At 47.9% G+C, this 14,347-nt stretch overlaps 1 protein-coding gene across 37 annotated transcripts in view; it reads left to right on the top strand.

The window, feature by feature from the left end:
* Positions 1–14,347, top strand: part of Lrrfip1 (LRR binding FLII interacting protein 1) — a 131,877-nt gene that overhangs the window by 87,076 nt on the left and 30,454 nt on the right. For 12 of the 37 annotated variants that reach the window (XM_075951494.1, XM_075951491.1, XM_075951497.1 and 9 more), the window contains 4 exons: positions 1,368–1,445; positions 3,203–3,247; positions 4,342–4,407; positions 6,233–6,310. The exons of 13 other annotated variants lie outside the window; for them this stretch is intronic. In XM_075951494.1, the coding sequence (XP_075807609.1) occupies positions 1,368–1,445; positions 3,203–3,247; positions 4,342–4,407; positions 6,233–6,310 (267 nt within the window). The remainder of the gene's footprint in view (positions 1–1,367; positions 1,446–3,202; positions 3,248–4,341; positions 4,408–6,232; positions 6,311–14,347) is intronic. 12 more of the 37 variants (XM_075951495.1, XM_075951492.1, XM_075951496.1 and 9 more) reach the window with 2 other exon arrangements.

Here is a 14,347-nt window from a genome sequence, read left to right as displayed (position 1 = left end):
TTGAGCATAAGTTGTCACATTCAGCCCACTACCATGAGTGAACCAATGGCATGCTTGTGTATTTTGTTTTCTGGTTAGAACCAATCCAAAGTGGGGAAATGAAGAGCCTGGACCTTCTCAACTCCTCTCTGAAAACAATGATCCTCTCTAGGCACTCTGTGGCACTTTGTCAGGGGTGCTGTGGCCTCGGCATGAAAATCCATTCTAGTCTAGCTATCTGCATTGACCTGGACAGGTGATTTCTAGTTATTAAAGAATCCTACCGATTGGGGCCGGTATGTTCTAGTTAAGGCCCATCCACTCACCGAACTAGGGAACCAGCTTAGGTAAGTGGACATAGGCCCACATAAGCCACGGGATGGGCACTCCTGAGTTATTCCCAGAATTCAGGCCATTACTGCTGGGTCCCAGCATCACAATAAATGAGAGGAAGTGAGACCGATTTCCCCAGCACTGTCATCAGAATGGATGTAAACCTTAAAGAACAAAGAGAAGGATCTGGAGAGATGGCTCAGTGGTTAGGAGCACTGCTGTTCTTGCTGGGGACCTGGGTTCGGTTCCCAGGGGCTACCTGGCAGTTTATAACCATCAGTAATTGCTGTTTCATAAATTTAGCATCCTCTTCTGGCCTCCAAATGCGCCAGGCACACACAGTGCACTCTTGTGTATTCACACAGAACACTCAAACATAAAGTAAAATAAGTCGATCTTTTTTAAATTAAAAAAAAAATAAAGAGGAAACAAAATCCCTAAAGAATTAAAGGATTTACCCAAGTGAAACAGAGCCCATGCCCAACCCAACTAATTTAGCAGAAAGAACCTGTACCCTGAGAGTTAAAGATCAGAATTAGAGTTGGCCCCTTCAGACATAAAACACTTTTCTCCAGACTGGATCTCAGGATCTTGACACTTAACCTGCCAGTGTGCCTGCCTAATTCATTCTTATGTAATGCCCACCAAGCGGGTGAGACCAGAAACCAACCTAAGGCAGAAAGCTGAGGTCCCTATACATTTCTGATTAGGACTTGACCCACCAATTTTAAAAGTCAGAACTCAGATTATGAAAACTAAAACCACCAGATCTTGTTATTGGTTAAAATCAATGCTCCCGTGTGAGTGTGTGTGTGTGTGTGTGTGTGTGTTGCACATGCGCACTGACTTAAAGTCCTAACAGTCTAGTGGAGTCATTCTGGTTCTGTCAGTTAATGGACTCTTGTTCCCCTAACTCTCTTTCCCTCCTGCCCAGCAAGTTGTGGTTGTGCCGAAGACAGTTTTCTGTGTTTCCAGCCCTAACCCACCCGTGAGATGGAGTGATTTCACACCTCCCCACGCACCTCACCCGACTTGACTGTTTTCTTTCATTGCAGGGATTCTTTTGCTCCGACCTCGGCCTTCCCAGTAGTGGCCTTGCTTCCAAGCCCCTGTCTGCCCAGAATGGAACCCGGGTCTGTTCCCTCACTCTTTCCTCTGCAAAGCACTTTGGGACTGTCACGCTTAGAGGGCATTTCAATCTCTTCAGTGTGCAGTCAACGGGCTCGGGCTCAGGCTGTTTGGAATGGCTTAGCAAGCTTGCGGAGACTTTCCTCGATCTCCTAAAAATGTCATTTAGGACCTAATATGGAAAATCAGACCTTAGGGAAAGAAGGGGTGTGTGAAATATATACTCAAAACAAAACAAAACAAAACCTTCAAGTTCAGAAAACTGGTCTCTTGGGTTTCTCCATTTCCAGCAATTGTTCCCCTATTTGGGATTCCAAATTGCTCTTTAAAAATAATATTTTTCTTTTGTAAACGTGTCCAGGAAGCAACCTACAAGGTCTCTATGCATGTTGCCTTCTGCATCTTGGAGAAGTGGACAGGGCCGAGCATTTCTTAGACTCTTTGCCCCTTTCCCATTTTCACAAGGCCCAGGTTCAAATCCAGCCAAAATGGGCCTTTGTTGCTCTGGGCCTGTGAGCTCTTTTGCAGCCCAAGGGTGCCGTGTTATAAATCCCAATGCACGTGTTCTTTTGAAGGTTGGCTGCCTTCTTCACAAGATCTGTTGCTTGGTCCTGCATCTTTCCTGTACCCTATGCTGCGGGTCTGTACTAAGTCCTGGCTCAGCTCTGTACCTGGGTCCTGTATCCCAGAAAGCTGCTTCTATATCCCAGCATGAACCCTCAGAGCTCTTTGCTACTCTGTATTCCAGGCGTGCATCCCCTTGGGCTTTTGGAAGTTCCAGCCCTGAGCAGCCAGCAACAGCCTTACACTCCCTTTGTGTCTTTTTTTTTTAAGATTTATTTATTATGTATACAACACTCTGTCTCCATGTATGCCCACACGCCAGAGGAGGGCGCCAGATCTCATTACAGATGGTTGTGAACCACCATGTGGTTGCTGGGAATTGAACTCAGGACCTCTAGAAGAGCAGCCAGTGCTCTTAACCACTGAGCCATCTCTCCAGCCCTCCCCTTGTTTCTTGACTGCCGCAGTGACCCTGATGGAACCAATCATACTCTTCCTGACACGTTCTCTCTGTAGTTTTCTGCACCTGAGGGCATGGTTCAAAGTCCCCCTTGATATCAGAATCCAAAGGTACTCAGGCCCCTCGGATAAAGTGATGTGGCATTTGCATAACGCCAGCACATCTGCCTGTGAATTTTAAATCAGCTCTAGCTTACTCATGATATGTAAATGTTGTAGAATAGTTGGTACGCTGTGTTCAGAGAATGATGCGGGTAGATTCTGTCCATGCTCAGTGCACATTGGTTTGTTTTGTTCTGTTGTTTTCGGATATTTTTGATCCTTGATTGATTGAACCCAGGAAGGCTCAATCCTAGATATAGGGTTGAGCTATCAGGTACTTGGGTGGCCTTGAACCTGGCCCCGTGACTATGTCCATCTGTGGGCTTTGCTTTGAGTCTTTTTCCAGCACCATCTGAACAGAAACGATTGAAAAACATTAGCCCCATCCCAGAGATGCTGGGAAAGTCTGTGGTTTTTCTAGTTGGAAACTGTATCATTTTTCTTTCCTGTAAATGTTGGATTTCCATATATCCAGTCCCTTGAAAACCCAATACCTTAACTCTGGCTTGTCCTTCCAAGCATTGTAGGATAGTTACTTAGTTGCCAGACCCTGACTGCATGGTGTGGCAGCCTTCATGTTGCTGTCTGTTGCTGTTTTCCCAAGGTCTAAAGCCTGCCATTCGCTTTCCTCCTGCAGCCTTCCTTTCTGTGCCGTGCTGCCCGGCCTGCTGGGAGTTACTGGGTGCGTGTGCTCCCCACCCCTGCCCTGCATGCTCCCCTCTGCCTGTGGCACATGCTCTCCTGCCCTGAGCCCCGTTTCCTGCCCTGCTGGGGAAGCAGCACTTACTCATAGTTTACCCGCCCTTTTGTGGTCTTTCTTGGTCCCCTTTAGTCAGATCTGGGCTTTCTTTTTCCCTGCCGACAACAGCCGTCACCCTGTTCCGTCTCTTGGAAGACTTGTTAAGGTTGTTAGGAAGGAAACAATGACAACATTTACCTATTGGCAGAAAGACAGATGGCTCCTGAATGTAGTGACAGCCGTAATAGACTCTAATCCACGTTGCCATAGTACTTTGGAAATTTCCATATGTCTATATAATTTGGGAAGTTTCCAGTTTTAAATGTAGGTTCTTACATTCTGCAGAAAACTAGGTTTTCAAAGTTATTGTATTAATAACTGGGACTTTCCACCACCTTGCACACTTAGGGGTTAGGTATGTATGTGTACATGGCTAAGCTAGCCAGGATTTCCTAAAGAGGAATAAGGAAAACTCAGGTGTCTTTAAATGGGACAGGGTTTGATATCACTGCCTGAGATCTTGTAAACCTCTTTCTCTTTGATTAACTGCATGCAATGTTCAAGGTAATCAAGTACTCTTTTCTGTGTAGCAACTTCTGAAGAGATATAAAATATCCAACATCGAAACGATAATTGCCGTAATGTTTTATTCCAAAGCCACTTAACGCAAGAATAGTTGTGTTGACACGGCATGTGAGTTTGCTTTGACGATCTTCGGGACGTTTGGGTTGCTTGCCAATTTTCAATCTTGATTGGCGATTCTCATGGGGAATGTTTTTCAGAATAACAGTTTCCAACACTCTCGGGAAATTGCATGCCGACTTGCAGCCACTCAATGTCTGCCTTCTGATTCCTACACCTTTTTGTTCTCTGTGGCTCTCTGAAGATCTGAAGAGGGTAACACAGAGCCTGCATGGAGTTTTCTGGACCCTCTCTCTGGCACACATCATTCTTGCTAACCTTCCTTTTCAGCATTTTCTCTGTGGTCCTGTGAAAAGGAGTGTGTTTCCTGTCCTGACAGTCTGTTCTTGTCGCAGGCGTCCGTGATGGATGAGAGCAGCCTCTATGGGGCTCGAAGGGGAAGCGCCTGTGGCTCTCGGGCTGTAAGGCACTTTTCATGTTTCCCATCATGCCTCACTGTGTGCTGCATGACCCACGGGTGTTTGCTGGATGGTGACTGATGTCACAGGAGGAAACGCTCTCTGTGTTTTCCTTTGTGATAAAGGTCAGGGATGATGGAATCAGGAAATCTTTGCTTGTTAATTTCGTGTCCTTGTGCATCAGTTTATACCGAGGTCAGAGACTCGCCTTAGTTGGGTTTCATCCGCTTCAGTACCTGTAGCTCCTAAGTAACATAATGGGTAATGAATTTCTGAACCTGAGAAAAGGAGAAAGGGGTGTGGACAGACCCAGGGGTTGCTGTGATGGTTGGTGCTGGTCTCACTTTGCAGGACTTGCTCTGTCCCCTCCTGACCCTGAGACAGCTAGTACTTGTGTGTGGTAACCCAATCTTGACACCCTGGGAGGAGTTTCCACCCATCTGAGCAGGCTGTCTCGCAGGAAGTGAGAGCAGAGACGGACCTTACAGACATTCTCTTCTTTGTGGTGGGCATGTCTATGCGGACCTGTCCTAACTCCTGTTTAACAACCTTCGCATGACCAATGAGATGGAGGTGTGATTCGAACTCAGAGCTTTCTGACTTACATTAGCTGCCCATTGGCCACTTGACTTCTCCACATAGGTGATACCTGAGGCCTGACGACGTGAATGCTTCTCTTCCAAAAGGTCAAGTCAGTCCAGCTGGTCAGAGAATGGACTAAGGATCCTTAAGTAGGAAGGAAACAACATGGCATGGTCCTTATATCTCTGTACGCCCCACACTTGAGTGCAAACATGTCGTTATCCAGTGAAGAGATGTAGTTGGGATGCCTCTGCAGCCCTGATCATGCTGGCCACAGCCCTTTAAAACACCCAGTGCTTTTGTATAACCCTCAGTGACTTCTGGGCATGATGGCACATGGGGCCTGGGGACATGATGTAGCTGCTGGTTTTCAGGAGGGTCAAGTCAGGCCAGCTGCTCTCAGAAGTGTTCTGACCCGGGAGCCTTGGGCTGGTAACGTGAGGTGTAGACTCTCCGACCATTACTAGCGAAGAGCTGGGGTCATTTGTTCCTGCATTCAGCAAGTGTGACAGGCCATATCTGCTCACTGGAGAGCCACCATAAACTGAATAGATGTGTGCTCTGCTCACGGGGGCTGGTCCTTAAGATGGCATCACAAACACCCCCAAAGATCCAGAGTCCCTACAGTTCACAGTGAAGGTGCTGCTTTCAAGGCCTCGCAGCCCACAGGTCAGTCTGGCTTTTGTCCCAGGGCAGGTGGCTGAATACAGACTAAAGCTTAGAGGCTACAGCCCGGTGGCCGTCATCATCCTTCATCAAGAGTTAAGAAGCCTAAATGGACAGGTAGACAGGGGCACCCAGAAGACAAGATTCTCCGGTTTCCACCTGGAAAGGTGGCAGAAAAGCAAAACCTCCCCTTCAGAAATGCCAGCCCTCTTCTTAGCTAGTTTCTGAGCTGGGATGCAGCCAAAGGCAGCTTGGGCTCTTGCGAAGTGCCGTCGCGTACCAAGGAGGCGAACACAGGAGATGGGATGCGCACCTGCACTGAACAATGCTCGGTGTTTGCTGGAAGCTGCATCCCATGGATAATGCTGTTGTATTTTATTCTTGATAGATGGTCACCTGATCTTGTGGCAGGTGCAAACTCCCTTTTCGAGCCCTGTCAGCTCCCTAACCCTAACCTGTCTTTCCTCCCTGCCGTGTATGTGTGTGGCTAACCTGCACACTAACTGAAGCTCCATCTTTTGCTTTCCTTACCTCTTTGCTGACCCTGTTCCTGTGTTTCTATCTCTGCATCCTGTGGTAGCCCTCAGAGTACAGCAGCCACCTCAACTCCAGCTCCCGGGCCTCTTCTAGGGCCAGCTCAGCGCGGGCCAGCCCTGTGGTAAGTCTGCTTCCTGACCCTGCTGCCCTTCAGCTTCCTTCCTTCGTCCTTCCCCTCTGCCTCCCTATCCTTTTCCCCTTGCCTCCCACCCGTTATCCTTCACCTCTCCGTCCCTTAGAAATGACTCCCATTTTTGAAACAATGCAGCGTAAAGCTAGAAGCCTCTCATTTTATTTCGGGTCTTAGTGAAAAATGGGATTGGGAAATGGTTTTGAGTTTAGAAGACTATTGGGTGGTGTCAGGGCTGCGCTGCTCAGCTTCTCAAGGGCCATAACGGAACAGACGTCATTAGTGATGCTTAGAAACGAGGCTTGAGAGGGAAAAATCCATTCTGGGAATGTAAACAGGAGCCTCGTGTGCGGATGTGCTGTATTTTACGATTTAAAATTTCAAGGGCTTGACTTTTAACATTGGCTTTGCAGTAGTGGGGGTTATCAGAGCTGGCAAGTTTTCAAATAAAGTGTAGGGCTGTAAATGCCTTGCCACTCTCGGTGCTGCTGAGGTCACCTGTTGTCCCATTTCCTCAAAAACTGCATAGACGGTGTCACCAAGGCCCTGCTCTCCAGTTTGTGGCTCCCCATATGCCAGACGCAGCAGAGAAGCCAAGGCCCCAAGATCCAATCCTACACGGTTTGACAGTTTCACCTGATTGGTTGGTGGCTTTCTTTGAGGCTGCTTTATCATTATCTAAACAAGGAATTGTTTTGTTTTGATTTTGTGGGCCGTATTCTGCTGTCTTCCTCTGTTGCTGTGTGCCTAAATATCATAAGATAGAGTCTCTCACTGAGACTGGTACTTGTTGATTTGACTGAGCAGGCTAGTAAGCACCTAGCATCCTCATGCCTCAGTGCTAGGATTACTGGTACACACCACCAAACTGGCTTAAAAAAACAAACGAAAAAAAAAGTGGTTGCTAAGGATCAAACTCAGGCCCTCATCAAGCCTGCACAGCAAGTACTTTACCAACTGAGCCGCCTCCCCAGTCCCTTTGTTTGGGTCTCACTGCCCCAGATGGCCTTGAACTCGCTGTGTTATTACCACCTCCCAAGTGCCAGGGTTCCAGGTGTGTAGTGTCACACCTGGCTGGGCAGCTTTGCCTGGGGTGGGGAGACACGTGCAGGCTGAAGCCAGAGCTGTGGGTGGATACCTACGCTTGGAAAGCCATGGGTGGAAAGTGCAGGCAGTCCAGGTCAGTCTCTTCATCAGTTCTCATTAAAACTCCCAGTCCTAAGTACACATAGTTTGGGACTCAGTTCTCCAGCACTGCATTGCCTGGGATTGGTCCCTACACCACAGAATGCAGGGGAGCCAAGGCACTACTTAACACAGATGAGTTCATTGTGGGGTTTCCTACCAGAAGCGGCTCCCCCCCCCCCCGAGAGCCAGTGGGATCCCTTGCAGCTACGAGCCTCCCCACTGAGTCAGTTCAATGGCCCAGTGCCCCTCTCTACTCCGTTATGTGTCTTTCCTCTAAAATAGAGTGGCTGTCTCGAGCGCTTCAGGCTTTGCGGTAGTGTAACCTATGCACACTAATCCATGAGGAGCCTTCAAGTCACTAGGAACAACCTAGTTTTCCTGTGGCAGCTTAGTGTAGACTCCTCTTCTTTGTGCATAATAATTGAGTGTGCGCTTAAGGAACAAGTGGAGGGTTTATAACCAAGAGAAGTCTGTTGCTTGACTCTCAAAGATTCCCCACAACCCCCCCACACACACACATCCCACCCCACCCCTGTAGCCTGAGCACTTTCTGTCCAGGGTGGCAAAACAGGATTCTTTGTCGTCACGTGGATTTATTTTAGTATTACGATGAAGTCATGATATGACAACATTCCCGATTACTGTGACTGGGAAGACGGATCCCGCTGTGTGTGTTTTGGAAAATTTACACACATGAAACAAGTTTGGTTGTTGTTTTTGCACAGAGGTGCACTGTACATCTGTGCAGCCTGTAAGGCAAGGGAATTGATCTCTTTGGGGTGTCGGGCACTTGGGGGTGTAGTCACACCCCTTACCCCTGCTAAGTCCATTGCAGATAATCAGTAGATATTTTTTTCTCCTCTCCTCACCTGTTTGTTGTCCCAAAAGTCCATAGATCATTGTTTCTGTTGTCTCATTTAGTGAGCAAAGGTCAGGGCATAGATGTGTGGAAGACAGACTAGCCTCCCGACTCTCTCCTGCCCACCTCACGTCTCCCCGGTACACTATGCTGACCAAGGAACCTCCTGTGTGTGACTCGCACCTCTGTAAGTGCAGGGCAGTCCCAGGAGATTGTTCCGTCAGTGGGATGGTCACTGACTTTGCCAGGTCCCTCTCCCAGGGCCCTTGCCCTGACCTCCTCCTCCATCTCAGGCAGGAACACCTACAAGTCCAAACATGAACTTCTGGGCTTCTTTCCACCAGCAAGGCTGTACAGGCTCACAGACACTTTCTGTTGCCAACCAACCCAAATCGCACCGACACCCCACCCCCAGTGGAGTAATAGCCCCAGGACGCAGAAAAGCAAGGTGTTAACACTGAATCTTGAAAACAGCAGGAGGGAGGGCTAGCTCCATTTTTTATACCTCTTTGGGTACCAGGATTTTCAACCTTTGCCCTTGGGATAGAAGGACCACAGTGACCCTCCCATCTGGCCTCTGTGGGAACCAAGCAGGATGTGCAATAAGGCAGGAGTTATAAGATGGGATTCACATGCCACAGCTCCCCCTCCTGGCTTGGTTCATGTAGACAGACATATAAACGCCTGGAGCAGAAACTGGATCAGGAACTGCCCCTGAAAAAAATAATTTGTTTCTGCTTGAGCTGCCTCAGCCACGATATGAGACAGTTGTTGGTGTCCGTATTTTTTCTTAGAAAATACCTCTGACCTAGTACTTCCCCAGGGACGAGAAGAACATACAAAAGCCAGCTGCCACCCTCAAGGCTCTGCATCTCACATCTGTCAGACGGGAAGTGAGGCAGGACTACAGGTTGGAGGAAGGGTGGGGCCGCTGAGGAGCAAAAGTCACCAGACTGAGGGAAGTGGTCATCCATTCTCCCACTAATGTGCTCCCACATCCGTAGACTAAAAGCCTGGGACTCCCAGCGATACAATTCTTGGGAAAGCCAAGAGGCATCAGCTGCAATGCAGGTGGCAGATGACCGTGTTCCAGCTCATTCTATTGCTACTCCCAACCCCCACAGTCATTCTACTTATCAGTCCTAATTAGTGTTAACTGTCAACACAGCCTAGAATCTCCCCAAAAGGGGAATCTCAACTGAGTAATATTAGTCCCTGGACATACCTTTAAGAAATTCTCTTAATTGCTATAGGAGGACCCAGCCCACCGAGGGCAGTTACCATTTCTAGACAGTCCTGGGTTTATAAGAAAACTAGCCATGGTTCCTCCTTCCAGTTTCCTGCCCTGTTTTCCCTCAATGGTAGACTGTCTTAGAGAGTACAAATCAAAATCTTTCTCCTCCCAAGTTTCTTTTGGTTGAAAAGCCACAGAAGGAAAAGTAGGGCAGAGACACACATCTACACACAAGACACACACGATGAACCATGTTTTCTTTCTATCCTTTATGTCCAGAATCTTCTCCTTGAAGAGGTTGTAGTTCACCCAATCGGTGTTAATTTAGCACCTCGAATATTCTGGTCATGAGCCTAAAGTGTTAGGCAATGTAGACCTGCCCTTGCCCTTCATGGGCTGTACAGAGTGGGCAAGAAGATGTTCATCAAATAAATAACATAAACATCAGTCATAGGAGCTGTGAGGACAGGTGTTAAGAAAGAGGTGGGATCTGGGGTTGGAGATCTAGGCTCGAACCGCACTCAAGCAGAGCCAGGTGACACCTAGGGCAGGAGCTGTGAGGACAGGTGTTAAGAATGAGGTGGGATCTGGGGTTGGAGATCTAGGCTTGAACCGCACTCAAGCAGAGCCAGGTGACACCTACGGCACCTTCCTGTCTAAGTCTCACAGCCCACTGGAATCCAGGAGAGCTTCCGCCACCCTGAAACATCTTCAGGAATGTCTCCAGGGAGCCAGGACACATGTAGTCTTGTACATTCATAGAAAAATGCTGAGCCCAGCTGTTTGCCCATTTGAATTTGAAAGCAAAGACCCTTGTGGCTCCTGTTACATAAAGAGGCAAGGCAGGATCTGTGGAGAGCAAGCCTGCCTCTGTAGGTACAGTGGTAGATGCCTCTGTAGGTACAGTGGTAGATGCCTCTGTAGGTACAGTGGTAGATGCCTCTGTAGGTACAGTGGTAGATGCCTCTGTAGGTACAGTGGTAGATTTAAAACCATCGCTTCGCCAAGTGTGGTGGTGTGTGACTGTAGTCCCACTATGAGAGGCTGGGAAAGGCACATCGTGATGTTAAGGCTATCTTGGGCTACATATTGAATCCCAGACTACATAAACTCTATCTTAAAAATAAAATTAGGGGAACCCGGTGGTGGTGGTACATACTTTTAATCCTAGCACTAGGTTAGGCGGAGGCAGGATACCATGTACTCTGTGAGTTCAAGGACTGGTCGATAAAGCAAGTTCCAGGGCAGTCAGAGCTGTTACACAGAGAAAACCTAACTCAAAAAAAAAAAGAACGAAAGAAAGAAAGAAAGAAAGAAAGAAAGAAAGAAAGAAAGGAAAAAGAAAAGGAAGGAAGGAAAAAGAAAGAGAAAGGAGGAGAGAACTGAGTCCCACAAAGTGTCCTCTGACATCTCCACATATGTCATGACATGCACACACACCCTAAATAAGTAATAAAACTCAACATTCCCACACTGATGGTGAGCCCCACTGCCACTGACCTTGGAAGGGAAGCAGCTCTTAAAATGGGTGTTCCCTGAGTGGTGTTTCCTGTGTCACTTGTTTTGCAAGGGTTGTTGCAATGACATTGCCTCGGGGACCCTGTTTGTCTTCCAGTGTCTGATGCAGTCCTGTGTCTCCGGAGTTGGGGCCATGAGGTTCTCTCTTGGGCCAGTTCTTGCTTGGGTTCTTCATCTTTGAATAGGCCAGCAGACAGCGACATACAAATGAGTGTTTCAAACCTCATCACGTGATCTTTATAAGAAGCCTGCTGAGGTGGTGTGGATGGGGCACACATTTAGCGTCCTCCTAAAGGATTTGCTTTCGGAAGGGAGGGAGAAGATGCCACAATCTGTGCTTCCACCGAGGTTTCTTAGAAGGGACTTTTTTTCAGGAGGAAAAAAAAATTAAAGAAAATTGAGACAATTGAGACTCTGTAGCCCAGCGTGGTAATCCTCCTGCCTCGACCTCTCAAGCACTAGAATTACAGGCATGTGCCACCACACGTAGATTTTGGAAGTAGTCTTTGAATACAGTCAGTGGTAACTATAAAAGGCTCGTATGCATCATTTAGAATCGTGCTAGTGCGACTTTAATCTGAAATATTGAGTACAGGGAATGGAGGTTAAAAATACTCACTACGTCACAGGATTCCTGGTACTGTTGGCCCTTCTAAGCAGGGAAGGTCTGGTGGCTTGTCCCAGGCGCCTGCTCCGTCCACCGCCTTTGGCTGCCTTATCTCCATGGCAGCCCTCACGGCAGGTCATGCAGCAGCCATGGGTGTGCACTGTGTTGTTTGCAGAGGATACGGGGGCACACTCTCTATCAGAGTGAAGGATGCCATCTGGTTTACTTCTCTGTCCCTTTGTGAAGAGGGTCCAACTGTCTACTTCTTCCGGGCTTGACTGGAGACAAACTGTCCATGCTGCCATCTACTGGAGCCAGTAGGAACAGCAGCCCTTGTCACATCTCATGGGGCCCCAGCAGTACCTGTTTCAAAAAGGCTGGCGAATAGATAGATGCACCTTGTCAATTTGAAAACAAAATGGAATGGAAAACAAAATACCATGCTGAAAGGTACATTCCATGTATCTATATTGAAAGACAGTTTTCAGTTTTTCTCTGAATGGTCTCCACTTAGCTCCTTCCCTGATTTTTCATAGTCTGCATTCATTATATATTTTAGAGAAGAGGATTTTTTTTTAACTATGGAATAGCATGCTATGTGGATTTTTTTTGAGGCCATGTAACTCAAGATGGACTGGAACTAACCACATATACCAGGCTGGCTTCAAACTCAGAGAAATCCACCTGCCTCTCCCTCCCATGTGAGTGGGGCGGGGGAGCTCAGGGTAGAATTAAAGGTATTTCCTACCGCACCTGACCAAGCTATGGTTTGGATTTTTTTTCTTTCTTCTTCGATGTTTTGTGAATTATAAAAGCAGTGTATGTGCCAGTTGGTAGTGAAAGCCCCTCCGTTTGCGGATGTAGATCTTTGCGACTATCTCGCTATCTGAGCTTCAGCTTTCCTATACAATATGCATTGCTGATGAACTAGAGAAAACATATTTACCCCGGGAGCGAAAAGCCAACAGCCCTCTAGGTGTCAGCCTGAGTCTGCTCATCTGGACTTTTGGGGCCAGGGTTGGGCTTGGTGGTCACGCACCAGGCATTGGTTCCATCCCCAGCACTGCAGAGCTGGACCTATATAGCCTATCTCTACTTTGTGTTCATTAGTATTCATCTACAGACCAACTTATCTAAAGAATGAGGCTTTGGGCATAAAAGAGTTATTAAACTGATGTCCCAGGAGAGTGGGTGCCAACTACCTTACTTCTCCTTAGCTACCCAAAATTTTTGGTATTTCAGAAATACTTTTATTCCCAAGTAGCATGAACTTCATTTTCTGCCAAAATCATCCTCAAAATTTAGAATGAAAGGAGAGTGGCTGAGGCAGTGGCTCAGTCAGTAAAGGGCTTGTCATGATGATGGGAGTTTTCTGATCGCTAGCACCCATGTCAAAAGCTGAGCATAGCAGTCCACACCTGTTATTCCAGGGCTGGGGAGATGAACCCAGGAGGAGCCCTAGGCTTGCTGGCCGGCCACTGAGTCAGCAAGCCTCAGGTTCAATGAGAGACCCTGTCTCAAATAATAAGGCAAACAATAAGGTGGAGAACTGAAGAAGGCACTGTATGTCAGAGTCTGGCCTTCGCATGCACACACGTGCTCATGAACATACTTACATACACACCCAAGGAAAACGGAGGCGGCCTCCAACTCTGTAGACAGGGAGATAAAACTATCTCAGCCGGGGCCTGCCTCAGCAGCCCACTGTGGACAGTGGACAGTCAAGCCAGTGTGGATCACACATGTGAAAATATACAGCATCTGGTGCTTATTCCACACGTCAGCCGTGACTGGCAGTGAGTGGGTCCACAGGCTCTGTCCAGCAGGACCGCTGAGTCCTTTCCGTGTACTGGCTAGACTGGGACACACACAGAAGAGAGCTGGGCATTGGATGTCTTGTGCCTAGTGACCGCTTTCTCTTGCTACTCATGTCTGTGAGCTGTGACCTCAGAGCATGGTGGTGACTTCAGGACCATCCACCATAAACCTGCACAGGTGTCCACAGTGTCCTGTGCCACTCAGATCGGTGAATCTGTGTATTTGCCACTGACATGTTTGGCAAATGCTCTTGGGGTCAAAGTTAAGAACTTCTGAGCTGTGGGAAGCAGGACTTGGGACTGGGGAGGGAAGCATGGTGGCCGAGGCTCAGCGCTGAACCCACGTGACTTCCCAGGGCCGGAGGAACAGTCCTTAGGTCAGCTTCAGCCTCGGTACCCAAGCACACCCTTCTACCCCAGGTGTCTCCCTGGGGGCTCAGCACCAGTGCATATCTCCTTCCAGCCACGTAGGCCACCCTGCATCCCACGGCGGCTTCTATCTGAGGAAAGGAAGGGTCTCAGAGAGGCTTCCACATGGGAAGGATAGATGCAGAAAGCCAAAGTCTTTGTTTGTTATAAAGGGTTATTTGTTTGTTTTTATTTTTTAAATTACAGCATGAGATAATGTTTTGTTGTTGTTTTTTTTTCTTTTGGTTTTTCGAGACAGGGTTTCTCTGTGTGACAGTCCTAGCTGTCCTGCAGGCTGGCCTCAAACTCACAGAGATCCCCCTGCCTCTGCCTCTCAAGTGCTAGGATTAAAGGTGTGCACCATCACCGCCTGGCTTTGTCATACTGCAGGATTTAT

The sequence above is a fragment of the Microtus pennsylvanicus genome, chromosome 17 (assembly GCF_037038515.1).
Source record: "Microtus pennsylvanicus isolate mMicPen1 chromosome 17, mMicPen1.hap1, whole genome shotgun sequence".
Classification (NCBI taxonomy): Eukaryota; Metazoa; Chordata; class Mammalia; order Rodentia; family Cricetidae; genus Microtus; species Microtus pennsylvanicus.
This window is presented reverse-complemented; position numbering and strand designations above follow the sequence as displayed.